Source organism: Ranitomeya imitator, chromosome 5, assembly GCF_032444005.1.
Source record: "Ranitomeya imitator isolate aRanImi1 chromosome 5, aRanImi1.pri, whole genome shotgun sequence".
In the NCBI taxonomy this organism is placed as follows: domain Eukaryota; kingdom Metazoa; phylum Chordata; class Amphibia; order Anura; family Dendrobatidae; genus Ranitomeya; species Ranitomeya imitator.
The window spans coordinates 356,549,579-356,570,034 of record NC_091286.1 but is presented as its reverse complement, the minus strand read 5'-3'; the positions used below and the strand labels follow the sequence as shown (position 1 = coordinate 356,570,034).

General features: G+C 44.2%; 1 protein-coding gene across 6 annotated transcripts in view; it reads left to right on the top strand.

Annotated features, from left to right (window-relative positions):
• Positions 1–20,456, top strand: part of MYO6 (myosin VI) — a 326,341-nt gene that overhangs the window by 255,268 nt on the left and 50,617 nt on the right. For all 6 annotated transcript variants that reach the window (XM_069726515.1, XM_069726516.1, XM_069726514.1 and 3 more), the window contains exons 24-25: positions 4,604–4,694; positions 14,404–14,554. In XM_069726515.1, coding sequence (XP_069582616.1) covers positions 4,604–4,694; positions 14,404–14,554 — 242 coding nt within the window. The remainder of the gene's footprint in view (positions 1–4,603; positions 4,695–14,403; positions 14,555–20,456) is intronic.

The window sequence follows — 20,456 nt, the reverse complement described above, 5'->3', positions numbered from 1 at the left end:
ATTTTATCATTTATTGCGTAATACATTTCCACCGAGTCCCAGAAGAATCCAAACATATAATAACCAACTTACATCCATATTGTTAAAGAGTAATCATTTCTATTGTTATTCCATAAATCAATAGTAGACATGAAAGTAAGAAACTTTGTAATGTATTTTATCAGAGAAATTTGCTTCTTTCTCCTCCAGGACTGATCATTCGCCTGCAAATTACCCAATTCACAGGTAAAATCTGTATTCAGTGAAGACAGATTGTTACATTACTGAGATAAAAGATGGCACTTACTACTAGTAAGATTCTGTGCAGATAGGGGAGGAAGGTCCGCTGCTTCTAGCTCCTCTCCCCTATCTCAGTAATAATAATCTGTCTCCACTGAATATGGATTTTGTTAGCGAATTGAGAATAAAAGATTAAATTTGGCAGAGACAGAAGCAGATTGCTCTGATAAGATACATTACAAAGTTTCTTATTTTCACCTGTACTATTGATTTTTGTAATAAAAATTAAAATGCCAGTTACTCCATAAGTTGTCAGGTAATTCATAATTATAATAATAACAATTTTTATTTAGCGCCAACATATTCCGCAGCACTTTACAATTAAGCGGGGACATGTACAGACAATAAATTCAGTACAAGTGAAGACAATTTAAACAGTGACATTAGGGGTGAGGTCCCTGCTCGCAAGCTTACAATCTACAAGGAAATGGGGGGACACAATAGGTGAAAAGTGCTTGTTATTTCAGGTCAGGCAATTATAATAAATAGGGATTTTCATATAAAGCTGCATGATCCGGTCATCAGCCCGTGTGCTTAAGTGCAATAGTCAAGTATCAAGTGCAGTTATCGTGTGCATGGAGGGTGTGGAGATGAATAGTAGGGTGCAGATTCAGAGTAATATTTGGAAGGAGGGAACAGGGCGATCCTACAAGTCCCAATCAACCCTTTAACGAGTTGTGCAATATGACTTAGGATTAAAGCCAAATCAGTATGTCAATTCGCAGACACGGTGTTTAAGTCCTCTTTTTCTCTGAAGAGGCAATTTGCATATTATATTTCCCAGAGGAGCATTGCACGGCGAATAAGCCTCCTTACTTGGACAAGCCAGAGCTGGTATGTCACTCTCCATAAGGAGAAAAGTTACCCCTTAGACCCCTTTTTCTTTTACAAATTTGATAACTCCTTACAAGAGTTGAACAAATTGATTCCAGACTAAATTAGCTTCAAATTTTGTAAAATTTCGCATTCCCCAGGAACCATTTTTTCCTTATTTGCACATGTTAGGAAAAATACCTTCCAGCCAGCTTCCATTTTTTTTAATTCTTTTTAGGGCCCTAAATGGCATAAAAAACCCCCAAAAACAAACATTACACCTCACCCCTCACCTATCCTGACATCGCAGATGCCTGTCTGGTGCTCCGCTGGCTCACTATTTCCTTCCTATGGCTACAATTTTCTCTCTGTATCTTCACTCTTTGGCACCATGACGTACAACGAGCTAGTGAGCTAACGGAGGACCAGAAGAGGAGCTGTGACGCCATGATAGGTAAGGAGTGAAATGAGTAAAATATATGTTTTTTGTAATCATTTTATACTTCTACTTATGTTCTGGGGTTTCCACAGATCTTTCTACTGGCAATCTAATTCGTACCAAATACATTTCAATGCAAAGCGTATTTCTCGGCTTAGGCCTCATGCACACGTTGAGTTTTGGTGAGTTTTTTACCTCAGCATTTGTAAGCCAAAACCAGGAGTGGAACAGTCAGAGGAAAAGAATAATAGAAACATATGCACCACTTCTGTATTTATCACCCACTCCTGGTTTTGGCTTAAAAATACAATAGTGCAATATGTCCCATTCCTACTAGATATAAGAATAATAATATATAGCTTGCGTAGATGCAAGAATATGTTACCAGAATATGATTGTCGCTCGGTCAGATCAGTGCAGCACTGTGTGATGTACGCCGAAATCATGAAGACCTCTGAAGAAGTTCCGATAAAAAAGAGCGACAATGATGTCAAGTTTTAGTTGCTACAGAAGTAAAATACATATACCGTATATAATTTTTGCAGCTGGCGCTAGAGAACATTTATCAGTTTGCTATATTCGGGGCTGTATAAAGTACGGCATTTCATTGCGCTGTCCCTTTACATCAGACGGAGCGGAGTTCGCCAATTTTGCCGAGCGGAGTCTGTTCTTGCCTTGATATGTCATACATGACTTTCCGTAATAATGGGCGTAACCCTGTCAAGTTAAAGGGGTTTTCCATTTTCCTCAAAGTGTTCCCCACTGTAACTGAAGTCCTGCGGCCATTATACAGAGATTGGAGCAGCAGCCGAGAGCACGATGCTGGCACCAAGGGGGATGAGTCCTGTCTAGCTTATTATTTAACCTTAAGCCATACGGGTCCTCTTTGTTCAACGTGGAGAACCCCTTTAAGCCATCGTGTTGCACAAAACAAGTAGTTCCATTTAAATATAGAGGCTAAGAACATTCACATGTGGTATAAACTGTCTTTATCGTAGTGCTTATTAAAGGAGTTTGACACCTTTTGGGGCAATTTTTCAAAAAATGTTATCGGTCTTTTTCTGAGCTCCTCTCAGCTGCTATATGACCACAGACTACATTAAAGTTGAATGCGACGTGATACATAGAGCTTGTAAAAGCTATAACGGTGCAAAATTTGTAATGAATCTCTTATTGCTAAAATTAGTGGTATCAACCCTCTTAAACTGCGTATATGAGCATGTAGATCATAGGAAGCTGAATAAAATGATGCATTGATATCTACGATCCGATGTTTTATTCCTGAGAAATCCACGTTTTTCTTAATATGTAAATGAGCTGTTAAGATCTATGGGCCGGACATTGATCTTCATGAGAATCTGCCTCCAGAGTTTATTTTAAGCGTTACCAGTGTGAGACATGTAATGACTGACGGTATTCTCTTCTAATCTACATGTCTCACACTGATAACTCCCCCTTTGATTTAAAGTAAGCCTTAGGCAAATTCTCAGGGAGATCTATGTCCAACCCATAGATCTTAATAGCTCATTTACATATTAAGAAAAATGTGGATTTCTCCCGACTAAGACATCGGATTGCAGATATCAAGGTATCATTTTATTCAGCTTCCTATGCTCTACATGCCCATATAGACGGTGTAGGAGGGTTGATCCTACTGGCAGATTCTTTTTGAAAGCATAGTCCAGTGATCCAGTTATCTGCAGGATAGGTGATAACTTACTGATCAGTCGGCGGTGTCTGACCGCTGGGACTTGCAGATAGCAGAATTTTTATCCCTGACCGGAAGCTTTGATCCCCCTTTACAAATTGGAGTGCAGGTTTGACGACCGACCACCTCTCCATTCATTCTCTATGGGACTGCAGGAAAAAGCTGAGTTCAGCAACCCCATAGGGAATGAATGGAGCAGATGTCGAGCATGTGGAATGCAGATCCATTCTAATGGGAATAAAAGTTCTACCAATTAGTGTTTGTCCATGCCACCGACCAGGGTATCACCTATCCTGTGAAGAGGTAATAACTTATTTCACAAGACAATGTCTTTCGGTCTTCTCATGGGCTATAGGGAACAGACGCTGCAGAGCCATTCTGCCCCTGTGATCTGCGCATCCCAAAGGATGGACATTAATGATTCCCGGCAGGATGTCTCCAAGTTCCAGACCTTGGGATGATAAATGTAACTCGCAGTATTTATAGTCGTTGCTCGTGGAGTTTCCTACTTGTCAGCTGCTAACATTGTCTTGTACCTCTGCAGTCACTAATGCCTCCGCCAGCTCCTAAATCTGCTTAGAGTGGTCCTGCCCGTCCAGTCAGAGGGTGCTATGGGGGTATTGAGATGCTGGAGCAGGCAGCACATTAGTGCTCTTCCCTGGCAGCTGGAACCATTCAGCTCATGTAGAAATGCTGAGCTGCTGGCATTGTCCATTACAATCTCTAGGCCGCCGGTGCTCGCCATCATTTCCTATGTGCTTGTGTTATTTTTACCATGTTAAAACCTCTAGAAACTCCGAAGCAGTCATTGGGTTATGCTGGGGAAAGTCATGTACGGTAATTCTCTGACAATCAAATAAAATATTTCTTTATATTCTGCACAGATAAAGTCAATTTTGCAAATTTGAGCTTTTTAATGGATTGCTGAGAGTGAATAGGAAGCTTTGTGATTCTGCTCGAAATGTGCTGAATGCCTTCATTGCTATTCTGTCCCAGCTCCGAGAGCATAGCTGTTCATTAATAATAATAATAATAATAATAATATATGTCATTTAGACTTATTGTGACGGTATACTCAATGCTCATATTGACATCAGGGACCCCATTATTATCTTTCAGCATTTTTAGATCGAAAAATAAATGTATTGATCACGTTGGGGGTCTAATTTGACGTGGGAGGCTCCTGCTGCAGCTAGTTGTCTGACAGCCAGAATTAAAGTTATTTATTTACTCGCTTATATTACGCCATCATATTCCACAGCACTTTAAAGTAAAAAAAAAAAAAAGTTTTACTGGTTTGTGTGCTTCTGATTTCCATAATAATAAATTCCAATTGAAATTGATTTTCTGTTTTTCTTTTAAAGTAAAAAATAAAATAAAGTATCGGGCTTCAGCTTGCATTAAGATGCAAAAGACCATTCGGATGTGGCTCTGCAGAAAGAAGCACAAACCACGGTAAGAATGAAGGCTGTGTGCAGGATCCGCTTTCTCATTCACCCATCCCATGATTTGTCGTTTGTTTTTCTTTCTTCGTGCCTTTATTCCCGCCAGCCTGATCCGACTACTTGTTCTCACAATCACAGATTGATTTTCAGACACGTAAGGCTGTAATCTAGAACAGGTGTTCGGTACCTATGTGAAATGAGACCGCCATTACAGATTTCGAGATGGAGCAATTCATCCCAATCAGTTGACAGAGTAGATGATATGTTTCCTTTTGGAAACAACATAAACATAACGCTGCCATCATCTTGTTTTTACATTTTAACAACTACTTTTATTGGTACAGATGCCATATCTTTTGTTTATCAGCACTGGATACATTTCTGCTTGTATTTCTTCGATCATGCTTTTTAAAATTAACCATGGGAATGAAGCGCTAGGCATTTGTCATCTTTTTAGCATTTTCAGGTTTAAAGGGAACCTGTCGCCAGTTTTGGCCAATAAGAGATACAGCCATCACTTTTCAGGGCTGATATACAGCATTCCATAATGCTGAATATCTGCCCCCAACCCGACCTATTGTAAAAGAATGGGGAGACAAAGAGCGCAATAGGGTCTTATCCACGTTACACAGAGGAGAATATATACCAAAATATGCTCACCTGGTTAGGATGAGATTAGAGCATATAGATAGCGGCTGCTGCAGATCCACAGGTCTTCACCGACCAGAGAAAATAATGTCTTCAAAAGGAGAGTTGTAGTTAAAGTTCTGCGCTGCCGCTAAGCTGAATTTCAGGAGAGTAAAGTTGATTCACAGTGGTTTTATTCAACGCGTTTCAGGGGTCTCATGCCCCCTTCATCAGGAAATACCACCGTTGAACGCGTTGAATAAAACCACTGTGAATCAACTTTACCCAACCCGACCTGTAAGATAAGAAAAATAACTTTTATTATACTGACCTGTGGGGCGGTCTGGTCCGATGAGCGTCGCTGGTCTTGGTTCGGTGCCTCCCTTCTTCTTGCGATGCCGCCCTCTTACATGCTTCGTGTGGATGACTCGGCACCGCGTATTATAAAACATGAGTATTATGAAAGTTAGGTCAGGGTCACACTTGTGAGTGTGATGCGAGAAACTCGCACATCAATACCCGGCACTGCCGCCGGCACTCAGGGCTGGAGTATGCGGCTGCATAGAAATACATGCGGCCGCACGCTCCGGTCCCGAGTGCCGGCGGCAGTGCCTGGTATTGATGAGCGAATTTCTCGCATCACACTCACAAGTGTGACCCCGGCCTTATTTTTCTTCTCTTATAGGTCGGTTTGGGGGCAGATATACAGCATTATAGAATGCTGTATATTGGACCTGAAAGGTGATGACCGTATCTTATATCGGCCAAACCTGGTGACTGGTTCCCTTTAACGTCTTCTCAGTTTAATGCCAAAACTGACGATAAGCAGCCACAATAGGGAAAAGTAGGTGCTAGGGTTGTAAACCAGTAACTGTGGATATTCATGTCTCTATGGACTGATAGCCATAAATATTCGGCAACAGTGTTCTCTGTTAAATTATGCTTTATGGTGATTGTTACACCAGCTATTGCCAAGTTCCATATGTGTTCCCTAAGGGCATCGGCTTTTAAGTAGGATAATGTGGCCTGGCCTTCTGCACAAAACAAATTGTTCAGAAGTGGTTTGAGGAATATGATACTGTTCAAGATGTCCTGGAAAAATAACTCTGAGGAACTCACAGCTTAAAGGGGTTGTCTGGGACTTTTATATTTAAATGAGGGGGCAGATGTGCACTAAACTGCCACAGCCACTATACAGTTGACTGAGCTGTCCCGTGCAGCTCCGCAGCTAAGAACATCCAGCCTGGTCAGGGAACAGCTGATCAGGGGTGCTGGGGGTGGCACCATAACCAACCATAAATTGAAAGGATAAGCCGTAAAAATAAAAAATCCCTTTACAATCCCTTTAAGGGGAGTCTGTCAGCAGTTTTAAACTAAAAGAACAGGTTCTGCGCTCTGAATGCGCCCCAGACTCTTCCCGCTACTTTTGAGTGATGGCTGTGGCATCCAATCATGCAACCTCTAAAAAAATGTCACTGAGGAGTAAGAGGAAGGTGCAGAGGACCATGGGCACTGAATATGAAGGGACGTTCCTGACAAACCTGCATTGCATCATGGATTCATACTTGGATTACTTGGACAGAAATCCAACATGACCATGGACGTAGTGTTATGTTTAAACTGTTCTTTCTGTCAACCTAAATTGTCAGCAGTTTTGAGAGGTCTAAACTGATCGGAATCCCTTTCAGAGGTCATGCCTTAAAAGGTCACAGTTGTCTTTGCAGCACAACAGGGTCATACGCAGTATTAGGCAATGGTTTTGGTATTATACAGCGGGTGAAATAAGTATTGAACACATCACCTATTTTCAAAGTGAATACATTTCTAAAGGTGCTATTGACATGAAATTCACTCCAGATGTCAATAACAACCCATCCAATCCATACAGGCAAATAAATGAAACCATAGATATCCATAAATTAAGTCATGTGTAATAATGAGAAAGAACACAGGGAACACATGAAGAAAGAGAGGTGCAAAAAGCCATGAAAAGTCATGACACCAGCTATCAGTAATTAGAAAGTAATCTTGCCATTTATTGAAAAATAAAATGAGCTAATTCAACTGATGGCCAATAAAAAGGTGTCTCATTACCAAGGTGCCACAAGAAACATCTCATGATGGCTAAAATTGAGACATCTCAAGACTTTTGCAACCTTACTGCTGAAAAACATACTGGTGGCATTGGTTTCAAAAGAATTTCAAAACTACTGAAGGCTCCAGTGAGTACTGTTGGGAAAATAATCTGGAAGTGGAAAGAGCATAATTTCACCTTAAACTAGTCATGACAGATGCTTCCCGCGAGATTTCAGACAAAGGAGTGAAAAGAAGTATCAGAAGAGTTGTCCAACAGCTAAGAACCACCTGTGGACAGCTACAGAAAGACCTGGAATCAGTAGGTACAAAAGAAAATGATAAGTAATGCACTCAACCTCCATGGCCTGTATACACGCTCACCACGTAAGACTCCATTGCTGAACAAAAAGCATGTTCAAATGTGTTCAAAAATTTACTCAACAACATGCCTGTGAAAATACTAGGAGTATATAGTCTGGTCAGATGAGACCAAAATTGAACCTTTTGGATGCCGTAATACACTCCATGAGTGCAGATCACAAGGCACTGCTTAACACCCCAAAAACACCATACCAACAGTGAAATTTGTAGGTGGGAATATTATGGTGTTGGGCTATTTTTCAGCATACGGCACTGGCAAACTTCGTATAATTTATGGAAGGATAAATGGACAAATGTACCGAGACATTTTTATAGAAATCTGCCGCCACCTATCAGGATGATGAAGTTGAAACTAGAGTGGACATTTCAACAAGACAATGATCCCAAACGCACAGCAGGGAAACTCTCAATTGGTTTCAGAGAAATAAAATAAAGCTGCTAGAATGGCCCAGCCAATCAGCTGACCTGAATTCAATACAACATTTATGGGATGAAACTAAAGCTCAGAATTCATACAAGGAGCCCACGGAACCTTCAGAATTTGAAGAGTATGTGGGAGAATGGACCACAATCACACCTGAGCAATGTATGTGACTAGTTTCTTCATTCAAGAGACATCTTGAAGCTGTCGTCACCAACAAAGGCTTTTAAGTATTCACTAACTTTTAGTAAGTGTGTTTAATACCTTTTCCCTGTGTATTTTCTCATTATTACACATACCTTAAAGTACCACTTCAGCGTTTTTTTATTGCACCACTGAAGTGGTCCTTTAAATGTTATTCCCCTTCTGCCTGTCTCATACACATTAACCCCTTCCCGACCTGTGACGCATATGCTGTGTCACAGAAAGATCGCGTCCCTGCAGATCGGGTGAAAGGGTTAACTCCCATTTCACCCGATCTGCAGGGACAGGGGGAGTGGTAGTTTAGCCCAGGGGGGGTGGCTTCACCCCCTCGTGGCTACGATCGCTCTGATTGGCTGTTGAAAGTGAAACTGCCAATCAGAGCGATTTGTAATATTTCACCCATTATAACGGGTGAAATATTACAATCCAGCCATGGCCGATGCTGCAATATCATCGGCCATGGCTGGAAATATTAGTGTGCCCCCACCCCACCCCACCCCACCGATCGCCCACCCAGCCCCCCGATCTGGCCGGTACACTGCTCCGGCTCCCCTCCATCCAGTGCTCCGCTCCCCCCCGTGCTCTTGTCCGCTCCCCCCGTGCTCCAATCACCCCCCCGTGCTCCAATCACCCCCCCCTGCATTCAGATCCACCCCCCCGTGCTCCGTTCCACCCCCCCATGCTCCGTTCCAGCCCCCGTGCTCCGTTCCACGCCCCCCGTGCTCCGTTCCACGCCTGCCGCGCTCCGATTCCCCCCCCCCGTGCTCCGACACCCCCCCCCCGTGCTCCGATCCCCCCCCCCCCCCGTGGTCCCTCCCCACCCCATCATACTTACCGATCCAGCCGGGGTCCCGTCCGTCTTCTCCCTGGGCGCCGCCATCTTCCAAAATGGCGGGCGCATGCGCAGTGCGCCCGCCGAATCTGCCGGCCGGCAGATTCGTTCCAAAGTGCATTTTGATCACTGAGATAGATTATATCTCAGTGATCAAAATAAAAAAAATAATACATGACCCCCCCCCCTTTGTCACCCCCATAGGTAGGGACAATAAAAAAATAAAGAAAATTTTTTTTTTCCACTAATGTTAGAATAGGGGTAGGGCTAGGGTTAGGGCTAGGGTTAGGGCTAGGGTTAGGGCTAGGGTTAGGGGTAGGGCTAGGGTTAGGGGTAGGGTTTCGGTATGTGCACACGTATTCTGGTCCTCTGCGGATTTTTCCGCTGCGGATTTGATAAATCCGCAGTGCTAAACCGCTGCGGATTTATGGCGGATTTACCGCGTTTTTTTCTGCGCATTTCACTGCGGTTTTACAATTGCGATTTTCTATTTGAGCAATTGTAAAACCGCTGCGGAATCCGCACAAAGAAGTGACATGCTGCGGAATGTAAACCGCTGCGTTTCCGTGCAGTTTTTCCGCAGCATGTGTACAGCGATTTTTGTTTCCCGTAGGTTTACATTGAACTGTAAACTCATGGGAAACTGCTGCGGATCTGCAGCGTTTTCCGCAGCGTGTGCACATACCTTTAGAATTAGGCTATGTTCATACGGTGCGGATTTGGCTGCGGATTGGCCGCTGCGGATTCGCAGCAGTGTTCCATCAGGTTTACAGTACCATGTAAACATATGAAAAACCAAATCCGCTGTGCCCATGGTGCGGAAAATACAGCGCTGAAACGCTGCGTTGTATTTTCTGCAGCATGTCAATTCTTTGTGCGGATTCCGCAGCGTTTTACACCTGTTCCTCAATAGGAATCCGCAGGTGAAATCCGCACAATATACGCTGGAAATCCGCGGAAAATCCGCAGGTAAAACGCAGTGCCTTTTACCCGCGGATTTTTCAAAAATGGTGCGGAAATATCTCACACGAATCCGCAACGTGGGCACATAGCCTTAGGGTTAGGGTTGGAATTAGGGTTGTGGTTAGGGTTGTGATTAGGGTTATGGCTACAGTTGGGATTAGGGTTAGGGGTGTGGGGGGGTTAGTGTTGGAGGTAGAATTGAGGCACATCAGGGGGTCTCCAAACGCAACATGGCGCCACCATTGATTCCAGCCAATCTCGTATTCAAAAAGTCAAATGGTGCTCCCTCACTTCCGAGCCCTGACGTGTGCCCAAACAGTGGTTTACCCCCACATATGGGGTATCAGTGTACTCAGGATAAACTGCGCAACAATTACTGGGGTCCAATTTCTCCTGTTACCCTTGTGAATCTAAAAAAATGCTTGCTAAAACATCATTTTTGAGGAAAGAAAAATGATTTTTTATTTTCACGGCTCTGCGTTGTAAACGTCTGTGAAGCACTTGGGGGTTCAAAGTGCTCACCACATATCTAGATAAGTTCCTTGGGGGGTCTAGTTTCTAAAATGGGGTCACTTGTTGGGGGTTTCTACTGTTTAGGCACACCAGGGGCTCTGCAAACGCAATGTGACGCCCGCAGACCATTCCATCAAAGTCTGCATTTCAAAAGTCACTACTTCCCTTCTGAGCCCCGACGTGTGCCCAAACAGTGGTTTACCCCCACACATGGGGTATCAGCGTACTCAGGAGAAACTGGACAACAACTATTGGGGTCCAATTTCTCCTGTTACCCTTGGGAAAATAAAAAATTCTGGGCTAAATAATTATTTTTGAGGAAAGAAAACGTATTTATTATTTTCACGGCTCTGCATTATAAACTTCTATGAAGCACTTGGGGGTTCAAAGTGCTCACCACACATCTAGATAAGTTCCTTTGGGGGTCTAGTTTCCAAAAGGGGGTCTAGTTTCCAAAATGGGGTCACTTGTGGGGGGTTTCTACTGTTAAGCCATATCAGGGGCTCTGCAAACGCAACGTGACGCCCACAGAGCATTCCATCAAAGTCTGCATTTCAAAACGTCACTACTTCACTTCCGAGCCCCGGCATGTGCCCAAACAGTGATTTACCCCCACATATGGGGTATCAGCGTACTCAGGAGAAACTGGACAACAACTTTTGGGGTCAAATTTCTCCTGTTACCCTTGGGAAAATAAAAAATTGCAGGCTAAAAGATCATTTTTGAGAAAATAATTTTTTTTTTTTATTTTCATGGCTCTGCGTTATAAACTTCTGTGAAGCACTTGGGGGTTCAAACTCCTCACCACACATCTAGATTAGTTCCTTTGGGGGTCTAGTTTCCAAAATTGGGTCATTTCTGGGGGATCTCCAATGTTTAGGCACACAGGGGCTCTCCAAACGTGACATGGTGTCCGCTAATGATTGGAGCTAATTTTCCATTTAAAAAGCCAAATGGCATGCCATCCCTTCCGAGCCCTGCCGTGCGCCCAAACAGTGGTTTACCCCCACATATGGGGTATCAGCGTACTCAGGGCAAACTGGACAACAATATTTGGGGTCCAATTTCTCCTATTATCCTTGGCAAAATAGGAAATTCCAGGCTAAAAAATCATTTTTGAGGAAAGAAAAATTATTTTTTATTTTCATGGCTCTGCGTTATAAACTTCTGTGAAGCACTTGGGGGTTTAAAGTGCTCAATGTGCATCTAGATAAGTTCCTTGGGGGGTCTAGTTTCCAAAATGGGGTCACTTGTGGGGGAGCTCCAATGTTTAGGCACACAGGGGCTCTCCAAACGCGACATGGTGTCCGCTAACAATTGGAGCTAATTTTCCATTCAAAAAGTCAAATGGCGCGCCTTCCCTTCCGAGCCCTGCCGAGTGCCCAAACAGTGGTTTACCCCCACATATGAGGTATCGGCGTACTCGGGAGAAATTGCCCAACAAATTTTATGATCCATTTTATCCTACTGCCCATGTGAAAATGAACAAATTGAGGCGAAAAGAATTTTTTTGTGAAAAAACAGTACTTTTTCATTTTTACAGATCAATTTGTGAAGCATCTGAGGGTTTAAAGTGCTCACTAGGCATCTAAATAAGTTCCTTGGGGGGTCTAGTTTCCAAAATGGGGTCACTTGTGGGGGAGCGCCAATGTTTAGGCACACAGGAGCTATCCAAACGCGACATGGTGTCCGCTAACGATGGAAATAATTTTTCATTCAAAAAGTCAAATGGCGCTCCTTCCCTTCCGAGCCTTACCATGTGCCCAAACAGTGGTTTACCCCCACATGTGAGGTATTGGTGTACTCAGGAGAAATTGCCCAACACATTTTAGGATCCATTTTATCCTGTTGCCCGTGTGAAAATGAAAAAATTGAGGCTAAAAGAATTTTTTTGTGAAAAAAAAGTACTTTTTCATTTTTACGGATCAATTTGTGAAGCACCTGGGGGTTCAAAGTGCTCACTATGCATCTAGATAAGTTCCTTGGGGCGTCTAGTTTCCAAAATGGGGTCACTTGTGGGGGAGCTCCAATTTTTAGGCACACTGGTGCTCTCCAAACGTGACATGGTGTCCGCTAAAGAGTGGAGCCAATTTTTGATTCAAAAAGTCAAATGGCGCTCCTTCCCTTCCAAGCCCTGCCGTGCGCCCAAACAGTGGTTTACCCCCACATATGAGGTATCAGCGTACTCAGGACAAATTGGACAACAACTTTCGTGGTTCAGTTTCTCCTTTTACCATCGGGAAAATAAAAAAATTGTTGCTAAAAGATAATTTTTGTGACTAAAAAGTTAAATGTTCATTTTTTCCTTCCTTGTTGCTTCTGCTGCTGTGAAGCACCTGAAGGGTTAATAAACTTCTTGAATGTGGTTTTGAGTACCTTGAGGGGTGCAGTTTTTAGAATGGTGTCACTTTTGGGTATTTTCAGCCATATAGACCCCTCAAACTGACTTCAAATGTGAGGTGGTCCCTAAAAAAAATGGTTTTGTAAATTTCGTTGTAAAAATGACAAATCGCTGGTCAAATTTTAACCCTTATAACTTCCTAACAAAAAAAATTTTGTTTCCAAAATTGTGCTGATGTAAAGTAAACATGTGGGAAATGTTATTTATTAACTATTTTGTGTCACATATCTCTCTGGTTTAACAGAATAACAATTCAAAATGTGAAAATTGCGAAATTTTCAAAATTTTCGCCAAATTTCCGTTTTTATCACAAATAAACGCAGAATTTATTGACCTAAATTTACCACTAACATGAAGCCCAATATGTCACGAAAAAACTATCTCAGAACCGCTAGGATCCGTTGAAGCGTTCCTGAGTTATTACCTCATAAAGGGACACTGGTCAGAATTGCAAAAAACGGCAAGGTCTTTAAGGTCAAAATAGGCTGGGTCATGAAGGGGTTAAATTAAACACCACTTGCTAAGGCTATCTCATCTAGTAGTGTCTGCAAAAAACTTGACAAGTTGTATGCATGAGCCAAATGTCCTGCTTGTTACAGGTATTCCATTGACCTCACTTCACCACTCTCAAAGAATATCATAGTTCAGAGCAAGATGGCAATGGTGGTTAGAATTGAGATCTTTCCTCTTCAGTGATGAGTCTTGATTTTGTTTTTGACTTGGTGACAACCAAAGATTGGTCTGGAGACCACATGGGAATGCAATTATGAAACCTACATAAGGGAAATTAAGCCAGCCATTTTCTAACATGACAACGCAAGTCCAGGTATTGCTTGTGCTACTGTGAGCAGCTTTTGTGTCCTAAATACGTTATCACGACTTGCAGCATCTCCGAACTAGTCTCCTATCGACCTTTACCGGGATGTAATTATTTGAGAGCTACCGACAGAGGATCTTGATGATTTACCAAGTGCATACAGCATGGAAGAACATACCTCAGACAACCAACAATAACCTTGTTGATACCATACCAAGGCGTTTAAGTACATGTGTTTAAACGTGCTTTGAAAATATAGTTTTTTCATTATTTGCATTAACATTATATAACATCATTAACATGTCTTAATCCCGTGATCTCCAGAACTTCATGACTTGTCCTTTTTGGTGATGCAATTTCAGTATTAAAGAGTGTATATAAAATAGAGCTGGAAATACTAAGATACAGGGGGGCTTGTGCATATACAGATTATTGAAATATACTTTATGCCTTTTTAAAATACAAATTCCATTTTATTTTCAAGAATTGAAGGTGTGATGAAGGTGCGAACACTGAAATCTAGGCTTATAAGATTCAATGAAGTTGTGAATGCTCTTAAAGAAGGGAAGCCGGAGATGAGCAAACAGGTGAAGGACCTGGAGTCGTCCATCGATGCTCTTCTGTCGAAGATAAAGGTGAGCTTGACAGCATTAGTACGTCTGTTCTCTTCTCTCGATGCATCGCGTTCTGTATGCTAAAAATGTCATTATGCAAAATAGACTTGCGTGAGGAAGGAAATAAATGAGTATTTTTCACACTTCCTGCCTCAGATTCTTTGGCAGGTTACTTGCAGTCGTAATTGTGTAAAAAAGATGTAAATTTCAATAATGCTCATAAAAAAGCCTCATCACAGATAATATGCCTACTGTGCTTGGAATGATTCATGCCGGTGAAAATTTGACGTGCTGTCACTTTGTTTCTATTTCAGAAAGTATTTTTCGGTCTCTCATGGTTTCTATAACTTTATTTTGTACAGAGAGATTATATTTTGTTAAGGGATTCCAGTGTACAGGCTGAAGATCCAGTACGGTGAAGAAGTTAAAGGATTTCCTGAACAGTTTATAAAAGGCAATGATGAGCCATTTAGTCTTCCGTGTCTTGCCACCGCTTTAGTAGATCTTGACACTCTGTCTACATTAGTTTCGACTCCCCTGGTATTTGCCAAAGGTTGAACCTTACTAATCGAGGGTCTGTGATCCGTATAAGTGTCTAACCCAGCCTCAGTTCAGCAGACATGGTGTATGCCGGGGTGTCGTAACCTTTAGTAATCTTTTTTTTTTTTTTTTTTTTTACCTTTTCGAGCCTGTAACTGTTTAAACATCCAACACTCGAGTTTAGTATAAAATCTGGAAAGCATCAGCCGTCGTTAGGCAGCCGGGCCCGTGATCCTGGTTAATGAGGTACAGGTTGGTAATCAGCGGCTAGCGATTTATCCGTTTGTTTTCTTTCTTTGTTACCTGACGGATGAGTAGAGATGAGATCACTTCTATACTCTTGGATTGCGAAGATGCATCTAGTGTGCCAGATGAGGATTCATGAAATGTAATGCACAGTCATCCCTTACACAGCTGCACGTAAAGCTGCTGGCAGATCACTAAAGCAGCTGTGCTTGTTTTCTGCCTTCCATTGAAGCAGCGTTAACACCAAACTGACTGCATACATGCAATTTGACATAAAGCAGGAGTCTAATTGCTAATCAGCCTAATTCCATTTGTAAACCATCATCAGTGGAAAAGGAAGTCGATCAACTTCTCCTTCTCCCTCCACCTGCGCCGCTTGTATACTTGTCTTTTACAATAGAATAGAAAGCTTCTTTTTCTATTCTGCAAATTGATTTTAGATTTTCCGACGTGTTAAAGAGGCCTTCCACCCCAAATGTAAAAAATTGTCCGAACAGCATGAAAACTGCAGCTAAAACTTGATAATATATATATTTTTATAGGTTTGATTATTTTTGTGGTGGCTGTGGTTTGAAAGCAGGAAATATAGTTCTGTTAATTCCATCTGAATTTGGAATTCTCTGGAATTGATGATCAGCTGTCATTTTATCAGAACGAGCAATCAAGTGAGCCATTTATCATCAAATGCACAGGCACTAGAGCTGGTCGTGCACATAAAGTAGCTTTCATGTGTTTTCAAAGGAGCCAGCAGAGAAAGCCAGTGTCATAGAGCCCTGGCAGCTACTTATTTTCTGAAGAACAAAAGGGTTAGGCATTTAAATTCCGACTGCCGGATCTCTACCTTCATTGAAATCCTCTTTTGAGGAAAGTTGGAAGACATGTGATACACATTAGATAGTAGGTCAATCCCACCAACTTTAATTTAATGTGTATGAGGGCCTGAGATCAAAGGTGACAGCCGATAAGGTCACAATTCCTTGTGGCTTTTGCAACTGAATAGATTGTCTGCACATACCCTAACAGGGATATCGCAATCAGTAAATGTAGCATACTTGTGCAGCGTCCAGATGTTACAGCATTATGGACGCTGATTATAAGATTGCGAGCAGGGCCCTCACTCCTTTGGTTATCTATTTTGAACTTTGATTTTTGTTATGCTGTAATGTCTATTGTCTGTACAAATCCCCTCTATAATTTGTAAAGCGCTGCGGAATATGTTGGCGCTATATAAATAAAATTATTATTATAATTATTACAGCATAGTAGATTGGAGTTTAAGAAATCCCATGTCCACAATGTGTCCACAGATGTCCGCCCGTGGAGACGGACCTGCGGCGCATCTCTCCAGACTGCACCATGCCAATTTCTCCTTCGCCTCATTGGGGGACACAGGACTGTGGGGTGTATGCTACTGCCGCCAGGAGTCTGACACTACGTAAACATAAAAAAGGTTTAGCTCCTCCTCCGTCGTATACACTCTGACAGGGGCCGAAGGCAAACAGTTTATGCTTAGTGTCTGAAGGAGGCACACATCTGATTTTCAGACTCTCAATATTCCTTCTCTTCACATGGAAATGAGACAGGGGCGACGGTCCCTTTTGAAGGGGTCGGATCTCCCCAAACCAACAACGGGCAAGTACGTGGAGTGTCGCCTCCACGTATCCTCTCCTGTGACGTGGGACCCCTTGCCGGACTCAGCCCTGACCACCCTAAGGTAACGAAACCCTTGGCTGTACAGGTGCATATGTACTGTCCGTGCGGCTTTCACTGCATCACCAATGCGTAGACAGTGGTGATACAGAGGAGGTGGACGGTCCCTCTCCTCATCCCCTGAAGGGAAGATGGAGATGGGGTGCCTGCACCGTCCTTTTTAACAGCCCCCCTCTGACCTTAAGCTCCATCATGTGGTGGGGGGCTGGGAGGGTTCCTGCAGCAGCAACATCCAGGGGAAAGTGGGCGCTGCTTTTTTTAATTATTTTTGCCGTTGGCAGCGCCACTCCGCAGGGATCCCAGCCTCTTCATCCTCGTGCAGGTCCGGGTAAATTTTTACGCCAGGCGTCTGCCGACAGGCCGCAGTCGAAAGTCCTGCCCCTTCCGGTCGCATCATCGGCCGGCGGGCCCCGCCTCCCTCCCACTGTATTGGGTGAGAGAAAAATCTAGGCCCCGGCTTCTGCCGTGTTAGGCCGCGGGCGGAAGTCCTGTCGCTTCCGGGTGAGTCATCCTCCCGCCTCCCTCTCCTTGGGCTGGGGGAGAGAAAAATCTAGGCCCTGGCTTCTGCCGTGTTAAGCCGTGGGTGGAAGCCCTGCCCCTTCCGGCCGCAGACTCCGCCCCCGCAACACCGAGAGAAAAAAAAAATTAGGCCGGCTTCAGATCCCTATAGGCCAGTGGACTGAAAACGCCACCATTTCCGGCGGGAGCACCCAGCAAGGAAGCGCTCCTTTTAAAGGGAACAGTGCGATTGCGTCCCCCTGTGACAGGTTCCACAGGACAGACGGGAACACAGGACTGGGGTAAGTGCTACTCCCCCCAGCCTGACAGCTGCCATATCTGTTTTTTGCAGCCTATCTAAAACGCTGTTTATAGCATCAGCAGGACCATGTCTAGAAGGACCAAGTCTCACACGGTTTTATATACCGCATGTGTAGCCTGTCGTTACGCTTTTCTGCATGCCCAGAGTAAGCGTCTCTGTGAGGCCTGCGATTCTGAACGCGCTAGGAACCCTCCCTTGCGACTCAGGCAGAAACTGTTTTCTCCTCCGGAATGGGTCACGTCCTTGTCGCAATCTGTGGCATCCCTAACCAAGGCTATTGAGTCCCTCCAAACCCCGGCTGGGGCCAGGGACAGCGGTTCTTCTACCTTGGAGAGGTCTTCCAACTCACTGGAACCTCTGACCTGCAGGGGCCGCACTCTCACTAGGCAGACGCGGGGGAAGCGAACGCATACAGCGTCTCCCGGGCCATCAGGTGCATCTGCATCCTTTAGTTCCGCCTCTCGTTCACCCTCACCAGCGGAGGTTAGTGAACAGGGTTCGGACTACGATTCTGAAGGGTCCCTCGATTTTGAGGTATCTGGTTATCAAGAGTCAGCCTAATTGAGGCAGTCAACCAAACCTTGGGTATAGAGGACGAATCTACCTTGGCCTCGGGTCATAAGGTATTGTTCAAAAGGATCAAGCAGCCTCATAGGATGTTTTCCACTCACCCTGAGTTTGAGGACTTAGTCCAACGGCATAGAGAGCTTCCGGACAGACGGTTATTGGGACAAAAGGCTCTAAATACAAGATACCCTTTCGCCCCTGAGCTGCGTAAGTAGTGGGCAGAATCCCTGTTGGTAGATCCACCGGTTTCTCGTTTGGCCTCCAACACACTGTTATCCCTTCCCAACGGTTCCTCTATTAGGGATCCAACTGATCGGCTCATAGAAAGTTTGACCCGTTCAGGCGGATTCTACCTCGAAAAAATCCCTTACAACTCTCCCATATCAAGGTGGTCAATTATTTGGGGAAAATCTGGATCAGCTCATTTCTGATTCCACAAGGGGGAAAAGCAATTTTCTTCCACAGCAAAAGATTAAACAACCCTTTCGTCGCTCGTTTCAAATCCTTTCATAACCCCAGGTGGATCCCAGCGTCAAACCCCGCTGGCCCTGGTCGACCTAATCAGGACAGAGATCATCAGATCTCCTACAGGGCCAAACCGTTGGGAAGAATGCGGTCCCAGCTACCAAGGTCAAGGGGATCTAGATCCCATAGGTTTTCGTCCAAATGACTGGAGGCGGTATCCGGTCCCTCCTGTCTTCCCATTTCAGAATCCCAGGTACAAGCCTTGTTCAGAATTGTAGAATTCCTTCGGCTCTGCTGGGTCATCATTCCAGTCCCGAAGGAAGAGAGATTTCCAACCTGTTCATGGTTCCCAAGAAAGACGGATCCGTAAGGCCCATTCTGGACCTAAAAAGTTTTAACAAGTTTGTCAACATTCGTCACTTTCGAATGGAATCTCTCTGGTCAGTCATTGCGGCAATGGAAAACGGAGAATTCTTAGCCTCATTAGATATTCATGATGCTGGTGTTCACATTCCCATATTCCCTTTGCATCAAAAATTTCTACGTTTTGCCGTAGGCAGCCTACATTTTCAGTTCACTGCCTTACTTTTTGGGCTGGCCACCGCACCCAGGGTATTTACAAAGGTCATGGCAGCAGTGGTGTCCATCCTGCATTCCCGGGGCATACCCGTTTTGCCATATTTAGACGATCTCCTTATCAAGGGGCCGTATTTTCGAGCCTGCGAGGAAAATGTCAGCATTACCCTGTATACGCTTTCTCACCTAGGGTGGCTGGTGAATCTAAAAAAATCATCCCTTGTGCCATCTCAGAAAATCTCTTTTCTAGGGATGATCTTCAATACCTCACAAGGGTTGACAATCCTACCTCGGGACAAGGTCCTGACCCTCTGCAAAGAGGTGAGGATCCTTCGCCGGCCGACCTACCATACAATCCCGGGTTTTAGGAAGGATGGTGGCGGCAATAGAGGCAGTACCTTTTGCGCAATTCCATCTCCGTCCTCTCCAACATGCACTGTTGGCAGCATGGGACAAGAATCCGTATTCTCTCAACCTCATGTGCAGTCTGTCTCTCCAGGTCAGACAGGCTCTTGCATGGTGGTCAACGAGCCCTTCTCTATGACAAGGAAAACCTTTTCCCCCAGCCCATTGGCTAGTAGTCACGACAGATGCCAGTCTTCTCGGTTGGGGAGCAGTGTTTTGCCACCACACAGCCCAGGGACGCTGATCCTCGCGGGAGTCCACGCTCCCGATCAATCTATTGGAGATGCAGGCGATTCGGCTGGCACTACAACATTTTCATCTTCTTCTAGCAGGCCGCCCTGTCCGGATTCTATCGGACCATGCCACAGCGGTGGCCTACATAAATCATCAAGGTGGTACCTGCAGCAGGGCGGCCATGCACGAGGTAAAACAGGTCCTCGACTGGGCCGAAAAGAACCACTCTGTGATGTCGGCCATCCACATTCCGGGTGAGGAAGACTGGGCTGCGGATTTTCTCAGTTGTCAGGGCCTTGCAACCGGGGAGTGGTCTCTCCATCCCGAGGTGTTTCAGCAAATATGTCATCGCTGGGGAAC